This window comes from Helianthus annuus, chromosome 17 (assembly GCF_002127325.2).
Source record: "Helianthus annuus cultivar XRQ/B chromosome 17, HanXRQr2.0-SUNRISE, whole genome shotgun sequence".
NCBI lineage: Eukaryota > Viridiplantae > Streptophyta > Magnoliopsida > Asterales > Asteraceae > Helianthus > Helianthus annuus.
In genome coordinates, this window is record NC_035449.2 from 163,439,829 (window position 1) to 163,462,772 (window position 22,944).

General features: G+C 39.5%; 1 protein-coding gene across 1 annotated transcript; it reads left to right on the plus strand.

Moving 5' to 3' along the window:
* Positions 1-5,605: 5,605 nt before the first annotated feature.
* LOC118488920 lies at positions 5,606-7,075 on the plus strand. Its single transcript, XM_035986351.1, has 4 exons — positions 5,606-5,742; positions 5,836-6,304; positions 6,368-6,741; positions 6,985-7,075. Exons 1-4 carry the CDS (start codon positions 5,606-5,608, stop codon positions 7,073-7,075), a joined length of 1,071 nt encoding a protein of 356 aa, XP_035842244.1.
* The last annotated feature ends 15,869 nt before the right edge of the window (positions 7,076-22,944 follow it).

A 22,944-nucleotide genomic window follows, 5' to 3' on the forward strand; every position in this document is an offset into this window, starting at 1 on the left:
AACAACTCATATTCATCAAGATTACTTCATTAAACATGCTTATGTTCAAGTTTCATTCTTATGATCTTTAGTGTTCTTCAAGTTTTTTATTATGATTGTTGGGATTGAACCCTATCAGAGGAACAGATAATGTAAAGCCAAAACCTGATCACAACAATGGATTCACAATAAGCAGTTGTTTACTCTAAACTCTCCCCTTGACAGTGGTTATCTAACAGCTGATGGATCTTAAGTGCTGCTCAACTACAACAACTGATGAACCAAACTCTGATGAATATCTAACGACTGCTGAAGACAAACACTGTTGCTCTATCTACTGCTGTTTTCCTAAGTACCGCTGAAGACTCAAGCACTGCCCTCTCAAAGACTGATCACCTTTGAAGAAAGCACTGAAGATTCAACACATGTGCTCAGGCTACAACAGTAGAACGTGAAGCAGTAGTTATCCTTAGTTTTGTATTTTACTGATTATCAGATGTTGCATATCAGTAGTTTGTATAGAACAGTATTTATAGTTTGTTAGGTCGTTAGATGTCACTATCATGGTGACGTCAGCTGAAGTACATCAGTAGTTTGATTTGCCTATAAATATGACAGTACTCTGTACTGTTATACTTGATCGTCTTGAGTGAGTTCTTCTCCTCAATTCATCCTTTCATCTTGTGCAACCAAGTCTGGAGTATCAGGCTGAGGGGGAGTTTAGATTGTAAGCTTGCACTGTAATCTTTTGCTTTGATGTAAATCTTTTGACTCTATGAACAGCAATTGTTTATCAATCTATATTTTCCTTTGATTGTGTTTATAAAGTTTGCTACTCATTTCCGCTGCACTTATCTCATTTCATATGTTCTGGTTATTCGGTTTATGCAAACAAACACAATCATGACGGCCTCAGATCCTAACAATTGGTATCAGAGCTTGGACAGTCAAATTCGATCTAATAATCAATTTGACATAACAGTTCAGCTCAAAATTCATTGATACTAAGGTTGGTTGTATTCAGTTGAAAAACAGAGTAACGAGTGAATCATGGTAAAACGGTTATTCAGATACTCTGTAAATCAACCTAGATGTCATATGACACACAAATCTCACACAACAAGAGTTATCATGCATATGTCACGCATAGTTTTCAGATCTGTAAAATATCTGATAAATTATGGGATCGTTCGATGCTTTCAAAATTGATTTCAATTGTTGTTTCGATATTCGTGATGTTTTCAATAAACACTAAAGTATGTACCTTAGGTCAGCAAAACTTGTGTTCATCTAAAACACTAGTGTACTGCTGACATAGAAAAGAGGGAAATAAAACTTTAGTTAAAATCTCTCATGTGCTAAAAGGCAGGTTAAGTACCTTCAAAAGGACCAAATCAACCTTGTCTAAAACACATTGAGAGAATAAGGTGTCAAAACAGTCCTAATCATAAGTAATGTGAGATCTGTAATAAAACATGCTCAAATATGGTCAGATCTCTCAAAACATTGCCTCAAAGTGATTATGGACAAAGTATGTTCAAAATATAATCTCCTAGTGAGTATTTCTGAACATATGAATAAAAAGGGTAAAAAGGGAAAAGGAAAATGAACAAATCTCAAAGTATGGCTATCTCAAAACTTTTGAAATCAAAAGAAAAGAGTATAAGCATAAAACACTTTTGAGGTTTAAAAGTTAGATCATCAGTGGTCATCATGCAACTGTGTGCATTCATCAATATAGGAATTGTTCTGGTAACAATGGCATCTCCAGTGAGTATGCTTAAAAGGAATTTACAATCAATTAACAAGAAAATGACCCAAACAGTGGTCAAAATAACCTGAGAATGATATGATCATGAATTTACTTGAAAAACTGTCGGATCTTTTTGATTATCTTCAAAACATCCTTAAATTTTTTTAGGGTGTTTTCCTCTTAATAAAAACCAGATATATTTTTATAAAATATATTTTGTCCTTTTACTCATTTTTGATAGTAAAAGTTCATCTCTGGTCAGGATGTGATTTCCTTATTTTTGTGAGAAGTTACTATCCTTAAATCAAATCAAAAAGAAATGACACACACATCAAGGTCATGTTAAGCTCAAGTTTAGTTGTCACAAATCAAAAATTGATTGTAAATTGATTTTGGTCTACTGAGCCACTCATGTTCTAGTTCAAGTAACTAGACGCAAAATGAGTTGTTTTAGTAGAAAAGGTCCTCATCATCTGGGATACTAAACCACTGTCTGAAATAATAGACAGGTGGCAAAACCTTGAACAAAATTTCTGAAGATAACTGTTGACAATTTAATCTTGATATTATACATCTAAAATGTATTTTGTTAAGAATAGCATTTCTGGTACTCAACAGATGATAGACAAGATATTGTGCTTTCTTATGACAAAATCATTTTCTACATCTGAACAAACAGATGCTAAAATTATTCGTCAAAAGTCAAAACACTGCTGCACAAACAGTTGTTAAACATATGATCCTCATTTGTTTTTATCCACTGTTGTATCTAAAATGCTGTTGTGCCTCAACATCTGCTCTCTAAAGTCTGTCCACTGCTAAGTGTCAACCTCTGTTCTTCAAAAACACTGATGTTTAAAATCATTGTTCCATCCATTGATACATCCACTGTTTCATTTTATTACCGTTGTAACTACTGATGTTTGATCCATCAGTAGTTGTCAAAACAACTCTCCTCCATTATTTACCTTTCCATCAGATGTTTGACACGTGGTCAGTTTTTAGCCTTCAGATCAAAATAACCGCTGCCATATCAGCAATCACTTTTTCCCTAAATAAAACCCTGATTAAATCCAAACAGAGGATTACACCGTCGAATTGAATTCCAAACATGCTCTTCACAAAGCAGTTTCCCTCTCATATCTCCAAAAATCTTCTTCGATCTTCTTCATAAAAAATGACGAAACCGAAACCAAAATCGAAAACAAAATCAAAACCATCATCTTCCTCCAAAACAGCAGAAGCCACTCAAATGGCCGCTGATACACCGGAGATTCGCTACAAAGCTCCACACAACTTTGTAGGTATACTCACAAAACCTACCGATAACCATACCTTCGACTCCATCCTTGACATCCTTTCTACATCAAAGTACAAAACTTTGATAACAGCAGATGCTCCCATTTACCTTGATACCCAGAGAGAGTTCTGGAAACATGCCACCCTTGAAAAACAAGGAGACATCATCGCCGCCATCAACTCCTCGATACAGGGTAAGAAGGTACAAATCTCTCCAAAATCCATCTCTGAAATCTTTAAACTCGATGATTTGAAAGGAAAAACTTCATTTACTAAAAACGAGTTGATAAAGGATTTCATGAACAGGGGCTATGTAGAACAACCAAATAGGGATACCCTACAAAAGGGTTACTTCCCTTCTGCACCCAGATTTTTATTCCACACACTACTCATGTGTGTGTCTAATAAAACAACGTCTTTTAATGAGATACCAACAAAAATCCAATGCCTGGGGTATGCAATTTTAAACGATAAAAACTATAACTACTCCCTGGAAATATTTGATGATTTAGTAAAGAACGTTGATAATAAGGCATTTCTGCTCTTTCCAAGATTTCTAAGTTACTATTTTGAACAAAAATTTGTAGAGAAAGATGCAGAATTGCCAAAACAAGGTGTCTCATTCAAAATAAACTGTTTAACAATTGAAACATTTTCAAGAATGATGGCACCAATAAAATTAAAAACAAAGGAGCCTGAGCAGGTTTTAGAAACTGCCACTGATCCTCAGGTAACCTCTGCTGAGCCCACTGCTCCAGGTGATCAAAGTAGCACACCCACTGCTTTGAAACCAACACCTGCCACCAAAAAGATCAAAAGAAAAACATCCAGAAAACCCACCAAACCTACACCAAAGGCAACTCTGCAAGATGAGATCCCAGAGTCAATGCCAGTGACAACACAAAAGTCACAAGAAACCACTGCTGCTACTTCCTCACAGCAGTTGGAAGAAAGATCTCAACCCCAGCCGAAAACTCCTCCTGCATCCTCACAAAAGGATCAGGTTGTAAGCACAGGGACCCAACAATATGAAGCTCTGGACCCACTTGGATCCATCTTCCACAGTCCTGATCCCAAGGACATGTCTCTCTCAACACCCATACCCTCACCAATCATATTGCCACAATCAATAATACCCCTGTTGCATGCAGTTGATATGGCACAGACACAAACCAGTTCCTCTCTATCACCCATTACTAAGAGTATACCTCCACAAGTGACTGGGTCTGATGCTCATACCTCTGCTACCCCAGCAACAGCTGAGGAGGTTACACCCCCTAAGTTACAAGTAACTCTTGGTGGTAGTTCAAGTGGACCAGCAACTACAACTGATGGATCAACAGATCTTCAGTTGGACAGTTGTTACATTACTAAGACTCCCTTGAAGGCAATTTCTTCCATGGCAACATCGGTAACCACCAGTGAGTTATCTTTAACTGCTGGTAACATCAAAGGTTTATCGAGTGCTGAAGAAAGAAGTCCCCAGTACCAAGAACAAGGGGCATCAATGGATGACTTTTGGGCCACAGTTCCTAAGTCACACATTGATACAACCACTGCTGGTGGGGATTCAGATGATCCTGTTAATTCAGGTGATGATTCAAAATATAACGAATTGACGGCCAGAGTTGAAAACCTGGAATCTTCAGTTGCAGAGATAAAAGATATGGTGTAGCAGCTGTTAAAAGCTCAAAAAGCCCAATCAACTGCTCCTCCTGCTCAAGCATCTGCTCCACAAGCATTTGCTGCAAATGAGCTTTAGAATATCTTCCAACCCATGCTTGAAAAACAGCAACAAATGGCTGCTAAAAAGCATGCTAATCAAGTACAAATGCTGACCAACATGGTGGAATCAAGGTTCAAAGACACTCAAGCAGATATCAAGGCTATAAAGGCTAGCATACAACAGACTGCTCAAAGTGAAAAAGGTCCATCTACCATCTTCTTCATGGATACACCCCTGGCAGATAATGCCAAAAAGGGGGAGAAAATCAAGCTGAGAAAGAAAGGTATAGAAGATGGGTTGTACATTGAACCAGAGAAACCCAAAACCTGAAAAACTTCAACTCAAACAGCTGATACACCAGTAGTTACAAAAACTACTGTCAGTAGCCAAACAGCTGCGATATCATCAACACACACACCTCCAACACACACCACCTCTTCACACATCACCACAACTACTGTTCCACCACCACCACCTGTGTCCATAGCACAAAAACCTCCATCAAAACCAAAAACCACCAAATCATCATCATCTAAAATCATACCACCACTGCCTCCTGCATAAAGCAGAAGACAGCAGATGTTACAACATCTGTTGTAATGACAACAGTGATTGAAACACCAGTTGTTTCAACCACTGTTAGTCAATCACAATCACAAACCACTGCTATCCAATCTCAAACCATTGATCCACCCAAAACATCATCAGCCTCTCCTACATTAAAAAGGAGAAGGGTTTTCATTCCTGATGATGAGTCACCACCACCATCACCACCATCAAATATTATTTCACATTCTCCATCCCCAGCTCAAAAGCAGAAGACATCTGCTGACATATCAGCAGTTGTAATGACAACAGTGGATGAAACACCAATTGTTTCAACCACTGTTGGTCAAAAATCCACCCCTGATCTCATCATTCCAACACCACAACCTTCAAAGCTTCTTAAAAGAAAAAGAGAAACAGCACAGGCTACTGATGAAAAGTATGATCCTGTTGCGGCTAAGTATCCATTGGAATTAGAAGCTGTGAAAAATGAGATGAAACAGTTTTACACTGTAGATGATCCTACAAAAAGGAAATTTCCTTCTCTCATAGGTTTCATAATTCAAGAAAACATAAATGAATATCTTGAAACAAAAGCAAGACAAGCAAGGATAAGAGCCAAAGTTGAATGCAAGGATCAAGGTGATGAAGCCATTCTGGAAAGAAGGGAATTCCTGCTCAACAAAGTCAAACAAATAGCAGAATATGCAAGTGAATTGAACAAAGAGGTGTCAAGTTTATTCCCTGAAACAGAACAACGAAATGAATTGAGAAAGGAATATCTTGCATACATAATGAAAGAGAAGTTCTATTCTGCTGAAGAAACAGAATTCAAAGACTGGCCAATCATTGCATTGAAGCTTGAAGCTGACAGAATTGAAAAGATTAAACTTGATCCACGGAAGAAAAAGACAGCTCCAAATTGGAACAAGTACAACAAATTCATAGCTGATCTTATTTCTGAGCATAAAAGAAAGAAGCAGGAGTTGGTGGATGGAAAGGTGGATACTGCGGATGCCATTGCAAAATGGTCAAAGCAGCAAATTGATGAAGCTTATGAAAAGCTTGAGAAGCAGAGGTTGAAAGCCTCTAACCCTCCTAAAAAGTCTGACTACAAAAAGCTGCAGGAGCAAGTCAAAATTTTTGAAACACAGAACAGCACAGCAGAAGCTTTTGTCACAAAATTGAGAAAAGAAAAGAAGGAAATGTTGTCTGCTGGAGAAGAAAAGAACAAAGAAGCTGATCAGATTGAAGAAGCTATGAAGAAAATAGCTTCAGATAAAGAAAGATTGGCAAAACTACAAGCCCTTGCCAAAAAGGTCAAAGTAGTAAGCCAAAAGTCTTCAGCAGGTGTCACAAACAGTGAGCTGCTTGACAAAGAAGTTGAAGCAGACATAGCTACAGCCAATAAGATTATTGAACAAGCATTCATACGAGTGTCTGAAGCTCATGATACTGCTCTGCACTTCTTCTCTAGGCCAATCACTCAAAGTTCATCAGTAAATAAACCTCTCCCAAGAAACCCATTTGGTTTTAAAATACTAAAGTGGCTCTCTGATCAAAAGACCCATGTATTGACTCTGATCAGAACCAATGGAGAAGTGAGGCATCTATCAAGGAATCAAGCACTAGGCATAAGTGTTGAAGATCTACAAGATCTCCTTGAGCTTTCACTATGTAGGGATGAGGATGATTCAAGTTCCAAAGAGTTTGAAGAAGAATTTAAAAGAAAAGCAAAGGAACTTCTGATGAAGAATAAAGATCCTGACTAAAGACAGGTTTCGGCATTATCTGTTCCAGGGGGAGATTGTTGGGATTGAACCCTATCAGAGGAACAGATAATGTAAAGCCAAAACCTGATCACAACAGTGGATTCACAATAAGCAGTTGTTTACTCTAAACTCTCCCCTTGACAGTGGTTATCTAACAGCTGATGGATCTTAAGTGCTGCTCAACTACAACAACTGATGAACCAAACTCTGATGAATATCTAACGACTGCTGAAGACAAACACTGTTGCTCTATCTACTGCTGTTTCCTAAGTACCGCTGAAGACTCAAGCACTGCCCTCTCAAAGACTGATCACCTTTGAAGAAAGCACTTAAGATTCAACACCTGTGCTCAGGCTACAACAGTGGAACGTGAAGCAGTAGTTATCCTTAGTTTTGTATTTTACTGATTATCAGATGTTGCATATCAGTAGTTTGTATAGAACAGTATTTATAGTTTGTTAGGTCGTTAGATGTCACTATCATGGTGACGTCAGCTGAAGTACATCAGTAGTTTGGTTTGCCTATAAATATGACAGTACCCTGTACTGTTATACTTGATCGTCTTGAGTGAGTTCTTCTCCTCAATTCATCCTTTCATCTTGTGCAACCAACTCTGGAGTATCAGGCTGACGGGGAGTTTAGATTGTAAGCTTGCACTGTAATCTTTTGCTTTGATGTAAATCTTTTGACTCTATGAAAAGCAATTGTTTATCAATCTATATTTTCCTTTGATTGTGTTTATAAAGTTTTCTACTCATTTCCGCTGCACTTATCTCATTTCATATGTTCTGATTATTCGGTTTATGCAAACAAACACAATCATGACGGCCTCAGATCCTAACAATGATTCTTTTTTAACCACTAAAAATGGAAGTAAAATGGACTGTACAAGGTTCTTACCACTAGCTCAAGGCTAGGGATGATTCAAGTGCGGAAAACAAGTGGATAAAAGCAAACAAGAGGGGTCTTCTTTGTATGATCTCTAACACCCTTGTGTATGCTTGAAATATATGAGAAAGATTGAATGAAGGTGAGTGTGGGTGTGGATGATCTCGGCCGAGAACAAGAGACGGAGAGGAGAGAGCTTGTGTGTGTTTTAGTGAGTGTGAGAATGAGAGTTTAGTGCTTAAGCTTACATATATATTCCATGCATTCTCAATTACCCTTGGTTTTTATGTTTTTGAAAGTGAGACAGTATCTAATAAAATATCAAAAGAAAGTCTCATGTGGTGGCCCACATGTAATCGTCCTCAAGGGGGGGGGGGGTCTTTAGTTAGCTTGTAATGGTAAGTTATGAGAATTAGTTGAAATCTAAGTATAATAGTTAGGTGTTTAGTTGTTATGTGTTTATATAGTGTGTTATGATGTTCGGGGACCATACCTAGCTCGGAAAGGATAAAACAATACTTCTAGTGAAAATTTGGTGTTTCGGGTAGTGTTTGGTTGTTTGGTTGGTTACTGGTTCGTTACGGTGCTAAACTATGCAGTTTAGTGTGCTTTATGTTACCTTTTGTGACACTTTTGATTCCCGACACTTAGGAAAGCATTCAGGACCATTTTACCCTATTTCTGCATTATATTAGGTTGTTAAAGTGCTGAATTTTGCTGAATTTTGCTTAATTCAGCACCTTGGGTGAGTTTTAGGCACTTTCCGGCACTTAAACTATCCCTAGAAAGGCAGTTTTGTGATCCTTACTTTCCTACACACTATAGTAGTATAGTACTTGGTTTCTGGCTCATTCTGTGTCTCATTGCACCATCTGTCTATGTGCTGAGTTCTATCATCATTTTCCTAGTTTATTAGATAATTGTGCTAACTGTACTTAATGCATCATTGGAGGCAATATAGCTTTCATGCAATATTGGTTTGACATTAAACAATGTATGATGCACATGTATGTATATGGCAGTGATCAGAAAGCAGTTAATTGTAATTCAGCACAGTCATTAAGCACTTAATCATGGTTAATTAATTGTACGGATACCTGGATTTTTTAAAGTTGTCACATTCTCCACCTGTTAAGAAAATTTCGTCCCGAAATTTTAAGCTCTACTACTAGCTGCAGGGGTGTTAGGGATCAAATGCGGGTATTTTGCATTCATGCAGTCTTCATGCTCCCAAGTAAACTCTGGGCCATGACGCGCATTACATCGAACCTTAACAAGTTTAACACTACTCCTCCAAGTCTTGTTAACTTTCCAATCGGTAACCTCAACAGGTTCTTCTGTAAAGTGAAGTGTGTCGTCAATGTGAACTTCGTCAGCAGGAATAATGTAACGCCCGTCTGGTTTTATTAATATTTTAATAATAATATACACATTTTTATGCTAAAATGTGTCTTTACAAAACTTGTTATACCAACATTCCCAGATGATTACAACATTTCAAAAAAACAATTTATAAGTGTTTACATAATTCACTTATAACAACACAAATCAAGATTTGACGCAGAAGCTTCATTTAACGTGTGTTCGGTTCTTGCTCGCCGCTTCATCTTCATCCGGATTAGGTCCATCTTCACCTACGGTCAAAACCATGTAAATAATTAGTTTTGACACTTTAATAATCGAGTATAAACAAGTTCCGTGCTTAACTTAACGTAACAAAACAAGAAATTATTTTTGTTTTGTTTTCAGCCCCTTCACCCGGCCGTGTCAGCTTAACATATATTTTTCACAGCCCAGTCACCCGGTCGTGTCAAAAGGTCACCCGCCCGTGTCAACTCTGCACTTTTCTCAGCCATTAGTTCTTACCGAAACGGACATAACTCTCTCGTTTTTAATCCGTTTTACACGATTCTTTTTCCTATGCGTCCGTAATTTAATTATCCATCATATGGAGTTAAAATCCGACATCCCGATTAACAAAATTTAAGACTTTTAAATCTTTGGCTTATTACCCTTTTTACCAAATTTTGACCCGTTCGTGATTTTATCAAACAAACATGCCTATTTGATCTTTAAACCCATGAACTTCATAATTTCAATATCTCCTATTATATTAGGCTCAAAATCACGGGTTTGTATACCTTCTTTAACCCGTTTTGACTTAGAAGCTTATTTTGACCCGTTAAGGGTATTTAAGCACTTTTACCGCATAATTCATACCCATTCACTTCTAGCATTGTACTTCCATATTATTTATCAATTTATCTTCCACCACAACTATATGTGTGGAGGATTTAATGTGGAATCTATTTATTCCGAGTTTTATCCCTCGGATTATCATTTTACGGCAAAGACTCATATAGAGTCATTTGACCCAAAGATTCGCATATTTCACTTTTTATACTTAATACACGTATCTATTTGGTCACAAAACTCATTTCTAAGCAAACTTTAGGGGTTGTTTGCTTAATTTCACTTATAAGGGCGTTTTGGTCACTTTTACCCCTCCTATTACGACGAAGGACCTTTAAAGCCATGTTCGACCAAAATCCCACTTTTAAAACTATAATCTTGTTTAGAAACCATTATATTTCTAAAATACCATAATCATGACCCAATTTATTCAGTTTACCTTAATGATAACCGAATATCTATAATTTATCCTTGTCTAACTCTTATAGAACCTCAAGTTATACATGACGAGTTGAATCATTATACAAACTTGGCTCGGATCAATATATTGACCCGTTTCGATACCTTGCCTTAGTAGCCGCTAAGTAATAGCGATGTCAACATTCAATCGATATTTATTCCTGTAATCATACAACTCGACATACCATTAGTCGATATTGTCAAAGGGTGATATTTTCACCTTTTGGCCCGTTTGGTCTAAATGACCGTTTACTTTTGCGAGATGGATTTATCATCATCTCGTCTACATGACTTGTACCGGTTTACACCGTACGGTCAATTTTCCTTATAAATCTATTTCTTGATCATTTTGACCCCTTTATATCGTACGCCATAAAGTGTCCTTCAAAACTAACGGTTATCGTCAACTAGTGACCACCTTACCGTTTTACCCTTATTAATTGTATTGATTTACCTTACAAGGTAATCATTCAGAACTCGTTATTTATTAGTCATTGCATGACTAAATGATCTTATTAGCTATTTTTAATCATTCAACATGGTTTATCATTAATGTCTTTTGTTCCGAACCGCACATGACGGGTCAAAACATCATAAGTCAAATATGACTTTTGATTATTCATAATCTATAAAACCAATAGTTGTTAATAAAAGGTGTAAGCTTTAACTTACCTTGTATCCGGATTATGCTCTTTTCCGCGTATACGATCCGTTTGACCCGCTTCTTTCTCCAAGCCTCCATCTAGCTTGTCAAGAGTCAAACTAGCATCATAATTCGTAAGATGGTTAGATTAGTCATCATTATTATGACTAGTTCATCTTACGGACTTTATGTCGAAACTTCTATTCGACTTCATCATAGGTTTGTTTGACTTTCTAAAGTCAACTACCTTTAATCATATAATATGCATGATTAAGGCAAATCAACATTATGATTAGGACCCGTTTTATCCCATGTCTCATGTAATTAGTCAAGCTTGCCAATTACGCGTTTCACTTGAATTTCAACACTTTACTTCTCATTTAGGTATTTTAACAAACACCTAATGGGCATAATTCTACACATTTGCTAACTAGTTCATAACTAGTCATTTTTACCAAGATTAACATCAAAATTCAACCACTATCACTTATGATCAAATACTCAAACTTGCAAATTGTTTAAGTATTTCTTGATTGCTTAACATGCATGATGATTCTAATCATAATCATATCATCAAATCCATCTTATGACTAAGAATTCATTCAATCATTCAATTCATATCATGTTATGCATGATTTTCACTTAGGGTTTTGTTACTAAACATGTATACATCACTAATTCAGTCCTAATTTCTATGATTCATACCAAAATCGCATATAGTGATGTTCATCCAATTTTTACAACTTCATGTAACAACAAAATTTTACATACCTCTTGATCCCCTCGACTTGGTGATCATTTGTATGTATTCGTACCTTTGATTCGAGCCCGATTTGGCCTTCAATTTGATTGATTTTGTGTATGCTAGGGTTAATGTAGAGAACCCCTTTTTCTCCTATGGAAATCTCGACCAGAACACACACTATAGTGTGTGTTGTGGTGTTTTATTTTTAATAAATTAAAAACCATTTAAGTTCTTTGTCAACTTTGGTCCCTCACTTATTCAAGTTTTATAAAGGGTGTTTTAACCAAGTTTTCTTATTATTCTTAAAACACTTAACTAACTAGGTTGATATTCCTAGTTACTTAGTGGGTCCCAGGAGTTATAACCCGGTTTATTTTAAATCCCGTTAACTCGGGCTATTATAAACTCAATTCCTTAAACCTTTGATTCGTTTGTATTTAATATTAGGATTTCTTATTTAAATCCAAATATTTACCAGGTTATTTTTACTACTAATGGTATTTTACCCGTCTTTTAGTATTAACGGAGCTTGATTACCAAACCCGTTTTCGGGGTGTTACAAATAACCACCGTTTCCTGTGTTGGACTCTTCTTCAGATTGGATACATGAAATGTATCACGAACGCCATTCAGTTCTGCGGGTAGTTCCAACTTGTAAGCTACAAGACCAATCCTTTCCAGGATTTTGAACGGTCCGATAAATTGTGGGTTTAACTTTCCACGCTTCCCAAAGCGTGCCACACCTTTCCAACGTGAGACTTTTAACAATACCATATCTCCCACTTCAAATTCCAAAGGTTTCCTTCTTTGGTCCGCATAGCTCTTTTGTCGGTCACGAGCCGCCTTAATGTGCTCTCGGATCTGCATGATCTTATCTGTCGTCTCTTGGACCAATTCGGGACCGACTAGCTGTCTATCGCCTACGTCTGCCCAGCATAACGGCGATTGACACATACGTCCGTAGAGAGCTTCAAACGGTGCAGCTTGAATGCTTGTATGGTAGTTTTTATTATAGGAGAACTCAACCAAAGGCAGGTGAGTGTCCCAACTGCCACCCAAGTCCATTACACAAGCTCATAACATGTCTTCTAATGTCTGAATCATTCTCTCACTTTGACCGTCCGTCTGTGGATGAAATGTGGTGCTCAAATTTAGTTGAGAACCAAACACTTCTTGGAAAGATTGCCAAATCCTTGACACAAATCTTCCGTCTCTGTCAGATATAATTGAGATATGCACTCCATGACGTGTGACTATCTTTCTTAGGTACAACTCAGCTAGCTTACCAGTGTTATCCTTTTCCCCGATTGGCAAAAAGTGCGTAGATTTTGTCAGACGGTCTACGATTACCCAAATCGTATCATGACCTCTGGGTGTCTTGGGCAACTTTGTTATGAAGGCCATTGAGATCTGCTCCCACCTCCACATGGGTATCTCAGGTTGCTGCAGAAGACCTGAAGGCTTCTGATACTCGGCCTTTACTTTGGCACAAGTTAAACACTTTCTAATGTAAGTTGCAACATCACCTTTCAACCTTGGCCACCAATAGAAATCCTTCAAATCTTGGTACATCTTGTCCGATCCTGGGTGGATCGAGTACCTCGATTTATGAGCTTCATCGAAAATCACATCTCTAAGACCACCAAAGAGGGGAAGCCAAATTCGTCCCATGAAACACAATGTTCCTTCCTCGTTGGGTGTGACAACCCGTAACTTCAGGTTAATGCTTTAACTTAACTCAATTAAGTTGGTCACACAATCTTTAGCATTGCATGGAATTATGCATGACTTTATGCGTTATTTGACTTACATGAGAACTTTGTGCCTTGACTGTAAATTATATGTGGTGTGTGTGTTTTATGTAAAAGATGATACTTAGGGGTGAGTAGAGTAATTAGTGGAACTTAATAACCCCTAACCCTAACCTCTCTCACAAATCATTATACGTATTTCAATCTTCCTCTACAATCATCTCCTGCAATCATCTTTTTCATCATTCTTGGTGGCACAAGCTCTCAATCATCACTTTTGATCTCTCTCTTCATCTAGAATCAATCTAAGGTAAATGTTTAATGATTATTTGTTGTTAATCATTGGTTAATTGATTCATGCAAAACCCTAGTTCTCCAAACAATGACTCTGTGTTTATTAAATATCCTAATTGTTTTTGCAATAGTTTGTGGATAGCTGTGTAATCAAATGCCTGACAATAGGATGCCTGATATGTTAGAATTGGTTGATTGTTGATTAGGTTACAGCATTTGCCAATGAATGAAAAGTAGGGTTTTGATCGTAACCTGTAACTGTTCCATTGAAAACTGTGATTTGGTTTTTGAATATTTCGCATGATTGTTAGTCCGGAGACTTGTGTTAGGGCTTTGTGAAGTCACAAGTCCGGGTTTTATTAAAGAAACACAAGTCCGAATTTTGTAAAGGAACTCATGGTCTGAATTTTGGTTGATTGTCTAGTCCGAGTTTTGATTGAATGCTTATCCGAGATTTATAAGTAATGTATGGTCCGAGTTTTATAAGGGATGTATGGTCCGAGTTTTATAATGGATGTATGGTCCGAGTTTTATAGGGGATGTATGGTCCGAGTTTTATTGTGCTATATAGTCCGAGTTTTGTTAATGTATATATAGTTCGAGTTTGTTAATGCTTGAAAGGTCCGAGTATGTTGATGCCTATAAGGTCCGAGTTTGTTGTTTGATTCATAAGGTCTGAGTATAATGTGTAATGTCACAAAGGTCCAAGTTTAATAACATTCAGAGCATGAATCAGGTTAAATGTTGAATGAAAAACACTTATCCTGCCACTGTATGTTACTGTATGTTACTGCATGTTACTGTATGTTACTGTATGTATGTGCAATCTATGTCATGTTAATCTGTAAACAATTATCACACGGAACACAGTTGTTTGGACACCAAGGAATTGTAAACCTTATTTGAACGTAAACACTTACATTGAGTTTATGTGCAATGTACCTTAGGTCGTGTGTAACGGACCTAACCATTAATTAACACTAGAAGCACAATAACAAACCGAGCAAACCAAGGTGAGTTCACACTCTTACCAAGGCATGGGATTCTCGGGGTAGGGAATGGGATTGGATGATTATCTGTGCTTACATTGTGATTGGGAATTATGAGTTACTGACCTCGGTTGGGAAAGGTCACTTATAGATACTGCTAGACTAGTCATACATGGGGAAGCCCCCACTACTCTTCGCACACATGCCTGTAATGGCCGCGATACTGATACTGATCTTCGCACACATGCCTGGAATGGCCGCGATACTGATACTAAACTTCGCACACATGCCTGGAGGGCCGCGATACAAATAAAACTAGTCTGCAATACATGGGAAACCCCCACTAATCTTCGCAAACATGCCTGGAGGGCCGCGATGTAATTATAAACGATACATGGGTTACTAAACAAACAAACGTTTTACGAAATGAACACTAGTACTAAACAACCCACTGTGAACTCGCTCAACTAGTTGTTGACTCTCTATTACATGCCTTGCAGGTCGTTAGGTAGACATGGAGCTTGCACTGGGAGGCGCGGTCGTTGTGGACAAGGATTCGTGAATACTTTGATTAAACATTTTGACATTACATATTCATACTTATGTTGGGTCTATTTTTATGCTTCCGCTAAACATTGATATTGCACTTATGTTGTGAACACCTTTCATATTCGTTTGGTTGAATTACATTTACTTTTACTTATTACTTACATGTTCAATATGATTGGTGGCTTGATCCTGGTCATGTCACTCTCCCAAGCGGTGATACTCCGCGGGTGGATTTTGGGGGTGTGACAGATTGGTATCAGAGCCATTGGTTATAGAGAACTTGGTTTTTAATATGGGGAAAATGTTTTTATTAAAACCAGACTATAACTAGTACAGTGCTCAACGATCCACAATGACATTTCGCTCCACGTGCAAGACTCAACATACTAGGTACTGCTATTCATGTTTACGTTGTCTACTTGCTAGAATTACATAGAACTTTGCTCGTGGTATGCTTAGATTACATTACCTATTACTCGTTATTGCTTGAGAACACTTGTGTGCTTACTCTCTTCTGTTATCGCACTATTCGCGAACGCTCTCTCACTTATGTTACCTTTGCTATGAAGATCATGGCTGGACGCATTAACTTGACACAAGCCCAGTTGACGGCTCTCATTAACGAACAAGTTGCTGCGGCACTTGCAGCCGCACAAGCAGGAGGTATACCCTGCAGTCGTAACTCACACTAGGATCTTTAGATCCTACACTCCTAAACCAACTCTTGTGTTTAACCTTGTCCTGTTCTTATATACACAACAGGTCAACACGCTCAGCCACCTGTTTGCACTTTCAAGAATTTCATGGACTGTCGTCCAAGCACGTTCAGTGGCACGGAGGGAGCAGTGGGACTCCTCCATTGGTTTGAAAAGCTCGAGTCTGTGTTTGAGATGTGTGAATACCCTAAGGCTCGCAGGGTGAAGTACGCCACTGGCACACTGGAAGGAATCACGCTGACTTGGTGGAATGCGCAAGTTCAACTTTTAGGATTGGCAGCTGCTAACGCTACTCCTTGGAATGATTTCAAGGAGCTGATTAAACAGGAATACTGCACCCGTGACGACATCCACAAGTTAGAGGTGGAGTTCTTTCATCTGAAAATGACTGGTCGGAAATTGAGGCATATTCTAAAAGGTCAAACGAGCTGGCCGTTCTGTGTCCAACTATGGTGGACCCTCCTATCAGACGTATCGAGTTGTATCTCAAAGGGTTGGCACCAGAAATTTAAAGCCACGTGACATCGGCCAACCTTGCTAACATCCAGGATATTCAACGTCTTGCTCATCGCCTCACTGATCAGGCAGTGGAACAGAACAGGCTGCCTAAACGTATCAGTGCTACCGGTGGTACTACTTCCACTACTCTCAGTGATAACAAACGGAAATGGGATGGGGATTCCAGCAAAGGTTCAGCTACAACTCAGTCTAAGGTTCAGCAGCGCAAGACTGATAACTACCAGAGCCCTGGTCAGCAATCTTCGGGTAATCAAAGACAGGGTGGATATCGAGGAAACCTCCCAAGGTGCAATACTTGCAACAAGCACCACAACTGCCAGTGCAACAAGGGTCGTTGTCAGCGGTGCCTTAAGTTTGGTCATGAGGCTAAAGTTTGCAGGAGCTCACAACCTGCGAATCAGAATCAACAACAACAACCACCTGCTCCACGAAACCAGCAGCAAAACAGCAGCGAGGCAACAGAGGATGCTATCAATGTGGTGCTGAAGGCCACTTCAAACGTGACTGCCCCCAGTTAAACAAGAACCAGGACAACAACAATAACAACAATCAGGGCAATGGCAACAACAACAACGGGGAAAACAATAATGGCAACGATGCTAGGGGTCGTGTATTCGTGCTGGGGCAGGATGACGCAAGGAATGATCCTAACGTGGTTATGGGTAAGTTTCTTCTCGACGAATTTTATGTTACTGTATTGTTTGATTCGGGTGTGGATACCAGTTATGTGTCTCTAAAGGTTAGTCAAATGTTAAAACGTACACCAACACCCTTAAACACCAAACATGTCGTAGAGTTAGCCAACGGTAAAAGTTTAGAGGCCACACATGTAGTCAAAGGTTGTAACATCATCTTAGCCGGTCAGACCTTCTCCATCGACCTCATTCCCATAGTTCTGGGTAGTTTGGACATCGTCATTGGTATGGATTGGTTATCCCAGCATCAAGCAGAGATATTATGCAAGGAGAAGATTGTTCGTATTCCCTGTCCTGGTAAAGAATCTCTCGAAGTTCAAGGCGACAAGAGTGGTGTCGTGGTTGGCATCATCTCCTTTTTGAAGGCTCAGAAATGTTTACGAAAGGGTCACACTGCCATTCTAGCACTTGTTTCAGATGCGTCAACGAAAGAGAAGAGATTAGAGGATATCCCTGTTGTGGGCGATTTTCCTCAAGTGTTTCCTGAAGATTTACCTGGGCTACCGCCTCACCACCAGGTCGAATTTCAAATCGAATTAGCTCCTGGAGCAGCACCAATAGCTCGCGCACCGTATCGATTAGCTCCAACTAAACTGGAAGAATTATCTAAACAACTGCAAGAACTCTTGGATAAGGGTTTTATACGTCCTAGCTCTTCGCCCTGGGGAGCTTCAGTACTGTTCGTGAAGAAGAAAGATGGAACTTTCAGGATGTGCATTGATTACCGCGAACTAAACAAGGTGACAGTGAAGAACCGCTACCCTCTGCCACGTATTGATGACTTATTCGACCAGTTGCAAGGGTCGAGCTACTACTCCAAGATTGACCTGAGGTCAGGTTACCATCAGCTGAGAGTCCGGGATGAGGACGTCTCTAAGACAGCATTCAGAACTCGCTACGGCCACTACGAGTTTCTAGTCATGCCATTCGGGCTAACGAACGCGCCTGCAGTTTTCATGGATCTAATGAACAGGGTATGCAAGCCTTACCTGGACAAGTTTGTAATTGTTTTCATCGACGACATCCTGATCTACTCCAAGAGTCAGGAGGAACACGAGCAGCATCTACGACTTATCTTGGAACTTCTTCGAAAGGAACAACTGTATGCTAAGTTTTCAAAATGCGACTTCTGGCTTCGTGAAGTCCACTTTCTAGGCCATGTGGTAAACAAGGATGGGATTCATGTTGATCCATCCAAGGTAGACTCGATCAGGAATTGGCCTGCACCACGTACACCAACGGAAATATGCCAATTCTTGGGTTTGGCGGGTTATTACAGACGGTTCATCAAAGACTTCTCAAAGATCTCACAGCCGCTTACATTACTGACACAGAAAGGTGTTACCTATCGTTGGGGTAATACACAAGAAACGACTTTTCAACACCTAAAGGATAGGCTCTGCAGCGCACCTATTCTCTCATTGCCAGAGGGTACGGACGATTTTGTGGTCTACTGCGACGCGTCGATTCAGGGTCTTGGTTGTGTATTGATGCAAAGGGATAAAGTAATTGCCTACGCTTCGCGGCAACTTAAAGTTCATGAACGGAACTACACTACGCATGATATAGAATTGGGAGCTTTTGTTTTCGCGCTTAAGATATGGCGACACTACCTGTACGGTACCAAGTGCACTATCTACACCGATCACTGGAGTCTCGAGCATATCTTCAAGCAGAAAGAATTGAACATGCGGCAACGTCGATGGGTCGAGCTACTTAATGATTACGAATGCGCTATCAAGTACCATCCAGGCAAAGCCAATGTTGTGGCTGACGCCCTCAGTCGAAAGGACACTACGCCTAGACGCGTGCGCACGCTACAACTTACTATTCAGTCTAGTCTTCCTGCACAGATACGAGATGCTCAGGTAGAAGCATTGAAACCAGAAAACGTCAGGGCTGAAGCCCTACGCGGCTCAAGGCAACGGTTAGAACAAAGGGAAGACGGCGCCTACTACGTAACAGGACGCATTTGGGTTCCACATTATGGCAACTTGCACGAGCTTGTAATGGATGAAGCTCATAAGTCCCGCTACTCGGTACATCCAGGTTCGGATAAAATGTACCACGATCTTAGAACTACGTACTGGTGGCCTAGCATGAAGGCCCACATAGCAACTTACGTCGGCAAGTGTTTGACCTGCGCGAGGGTTAAGACGGAATACCAGAAACCATCAGGCCTACTTCAGCAACCAAAGATACTACAATGGAAATGGGAGGAAATTTCCATGGATTTTGTTACTGGCCTGCCCAGATCCCAGCGTGGGAACGATACTATTTGGGTGATCGTGGATCGACTCACAAAGTCTGCTCACTTCTTGGCTATCAAGGAAACTAACAAATTCTTTACATTACTTGAAAAAAGTTGTTTCAAGGCATGGAGTGCCAACCTCTATTATCTCAAATCCTGATGCACGATTTACTTCAGAACTATGGCAAGCAATGCACAAATCTTTGGCTCTCGGTTAGACATGAGCACAACTTACCACCCTCAGACGGATGGGCAGTCTGAGCGCACTATCCAGACTCTAGAAGACATGCTTCAGGCATGTGTTATCGACTTCGGAAACAGCTGGGAAAAACATCTCCCTTTAGTGGAGTTTTCGTACAACAACAGTTACCACACCAGCATACAAGCCGCTCCATTCGAGGCATTATACGGACGTAAATGCCGATCACCTCTTTGTTGGGCAGAGGTGGGTAATAGTTAGATCACAGGTCCAGAAATGGTAGTTGATGCTACTGAACGGATTGCACAGATACGACAACGCATGGCGGCAGCTCGTGACCGTCAGAAAAGCTACGCTGATAAACGCAGAAAACCGCTCGAATTCCAAGTTGGGGATCGAGTGCTACTCAAAGTCTCACCTTGGAAGGGTGTGGTTCGTTTTGGTAAATGAGGCAAGCTTAATCCGCGGTATGTTGGACCGTTCGAAATCATTGAAAGAATAGGCAAGGTGGCCTACAAACTGAACTTACCAGCAGAACTCGGTGCAGTTCATAATGTTTTCCATGTGTCGAATCTGAAGAAGTGTCTGTCAGATGAGACCCTCATAGTTCCTTTGAAGGAACTCACTATCGACGAACAGTTGCATTTCGTTGAGGAACCTGTTGAAATCACGGACCGGGATGTTAAGGTCCTCAAGAACACCAGAATACCTCTTGTTCGAGTTCGTTGGAACTCCTGTCGTGGCCCAGAGTTTACCTGGGAACGAGAAGACCAAATGGAACTCAATATCCCCAGTTATTCCAGAACAATACAACTACTACTGAGGCTGAAGCTACTACAGAATTTCGGGACGAAATTCCAAATCAGCGGGGGGATGATGTGACACCCCAGGGAAACCAGTAAACGATACAACTTAACTAGCTTCCTCTGTAACCGCATGCTAAATTTCGGGACGAAATTTCTTTCAAATTGGGGATAATGTGACAACCCGTAACTTCAGGTTAATGCTTTAACTTAACTCAATTAAGTTGGTCACACAATCTTTAGCATTGCATGGAACTATGCATGACTTTATGCATTATTTGACTTACATGAGAACTATGTGCCTTGACTGTAAATTATATGTGGTGTGTGTGTTTTATGTAAAAGATGATACTTAAGGGTGAGTAGAGTAATTAGTGGAACTTAGTAACCCCTAACCTTAACCTCTCTCACAAATCATTATACGTATTTCAATCTTCCTCTACAATCATCTCCTGCAATCATCTTTTTCATCATTCTTGGTGGCACAAGCTCTCAATCATCACTTTTGATCTCTCTCTTCATCTAGAATCAATCTAAGGTAAACGTTTAATGATTATTTGTTGTTAATCATTGGTTAATTGATTCATGAAAAACCCTAGTTCTCCAAACAATGACTCTGTGTTTATTAAAAATCCTGATTATTTTTGCAATAGTTTGTGGATAGCTGTGTAATCAAATGCCTGACAATAGGATGCCTGATATGTTAGAATTGGTTGATTGTTGATTAGGTTACAGCATTTGCCAATGAATGAAAAGTAGGGTTTTGATCGTAACCTGTAACTGTTCCATTGAAAACTGTGATTTGGTTTTTGAATATTTCGCATGATTGTTAGTCCGGAGATTTGTGTCAGGGCTTTGTGAAGTCACAAGTCCGGGTTTTATTAAAGAAACACAAGTCAGAATTTTGTAAAGGAACTAATGGTCCGAATTTTGGTTGATTGTCTAGTCCGAGTTTTGATTGAATGCTTATCCGAGTTTTATAAGTAATGTATGGTCCGAGTTTTATAAGGGATGTATGGTCCGAGTTTTACAAGGGATGTATGGTCCGAGTTTTATAGGGGATGTATGGTCCGAGTTTTATTGTGCTATATAGTCCGAGTTTTGTTAATGTATATATAGTCCGATTTTGCTAATGCTTGAAAGGTCCGAGTTTTTGATGCTTGTAAGGTCCGAGTTTGTTGTTTGGTTCATAAGGTCTGAGTATAATGTGTAATGTCACAAAGGTCCAAGTTTAATAACATTCAGAGCTTGAATCAGGTTAAATGTTGAATGAAAAACACTTATCCTGCCACTGTATGTTACTGTATGTTACTGTATGTTACTGTATGTTACTGCATGTTACTGTATGTTACTGTATGTTACTATATGTTACTGTATGTTACTGCATGTTACTGTATGTTACTGTATGTATGTGCAATCTATGTCATGTTAATCTGTAAACAATTATCACACGGAACACAGTTGTTTGGACACCAAGGAATTGTAAACCTTATTTGAACGTAAACACTTACATTGAGTTTATGTGCAATGTACCTTAGGTCGTGTGTAACGGACCTAACCATTAATTAACACTAGAAGCACAATAACAAACCAAGCAAACCATGGTGAGTTCACACTCTTACCAAGGCATGTGATTCTCGGGGTAGGGAATGGGATTGGATGATTATCTGTACTTACGTTGTGATTGGGAATTATGAGTTACTGACCTCGGTTGGGAAAGGTCACTTATAGATACTGCTAGACTAGTGATACATGGGGAAGCCCCCACTACTCTTCGCACACATGCCTGTAATGGCCGCGATACTGATACTGATCTTCGCACACATGCCTGGAATGGCCGCGATACTGATACTAAACTTCGCACACATGCCTGGAGGGCCGCGATACAAATAAAACTAGTCTACAATACATGGGAAACCCCCACTAATCTTCGCAAACATGCCTGGAGGGCCGCGATGTAATTATAAACGATACATGGGTTACTAAACAAACAAACGTTTTACGAAATGAACATTAGTACTAAACAACCCACTGTGAACTCGCTCAACTAGTTGTTGACTCTCTATTACATGCCTTGCAGGTCGTTAGGTAGACATGGAGCTTGCACTGGGAGGCGCGGTCGTTGTGGACAAGGTTCGTGAATACTTTGATTAAACATTTTGACATTACATATTC

Excerpts from the sequence above, each read along its gene's own strand:
- LOC118488920 (XM_035986351.1), top strand. The coding sequence starts at position 5,606 with ATGACAACAGTGGATGAAACACCAATTGTTTCAACCACTGTTGGTCAA. Across the intron at positions 5,743-5,835 it reads GCACAGGCTACTGATGAAAA|GAAATTTCCTTCTCTCATAG; the intron begins GTATGATCCTGT and ends TCCTACAAAAAG. Across the intron at positions 6,305-6,367 it reads AGGAGTTGGTGGATGGAAAG|CTTGAGAAGCAGAGGTTGAA; the intron begins GTGGATACTGCG and ends GCTTATGAAAAG.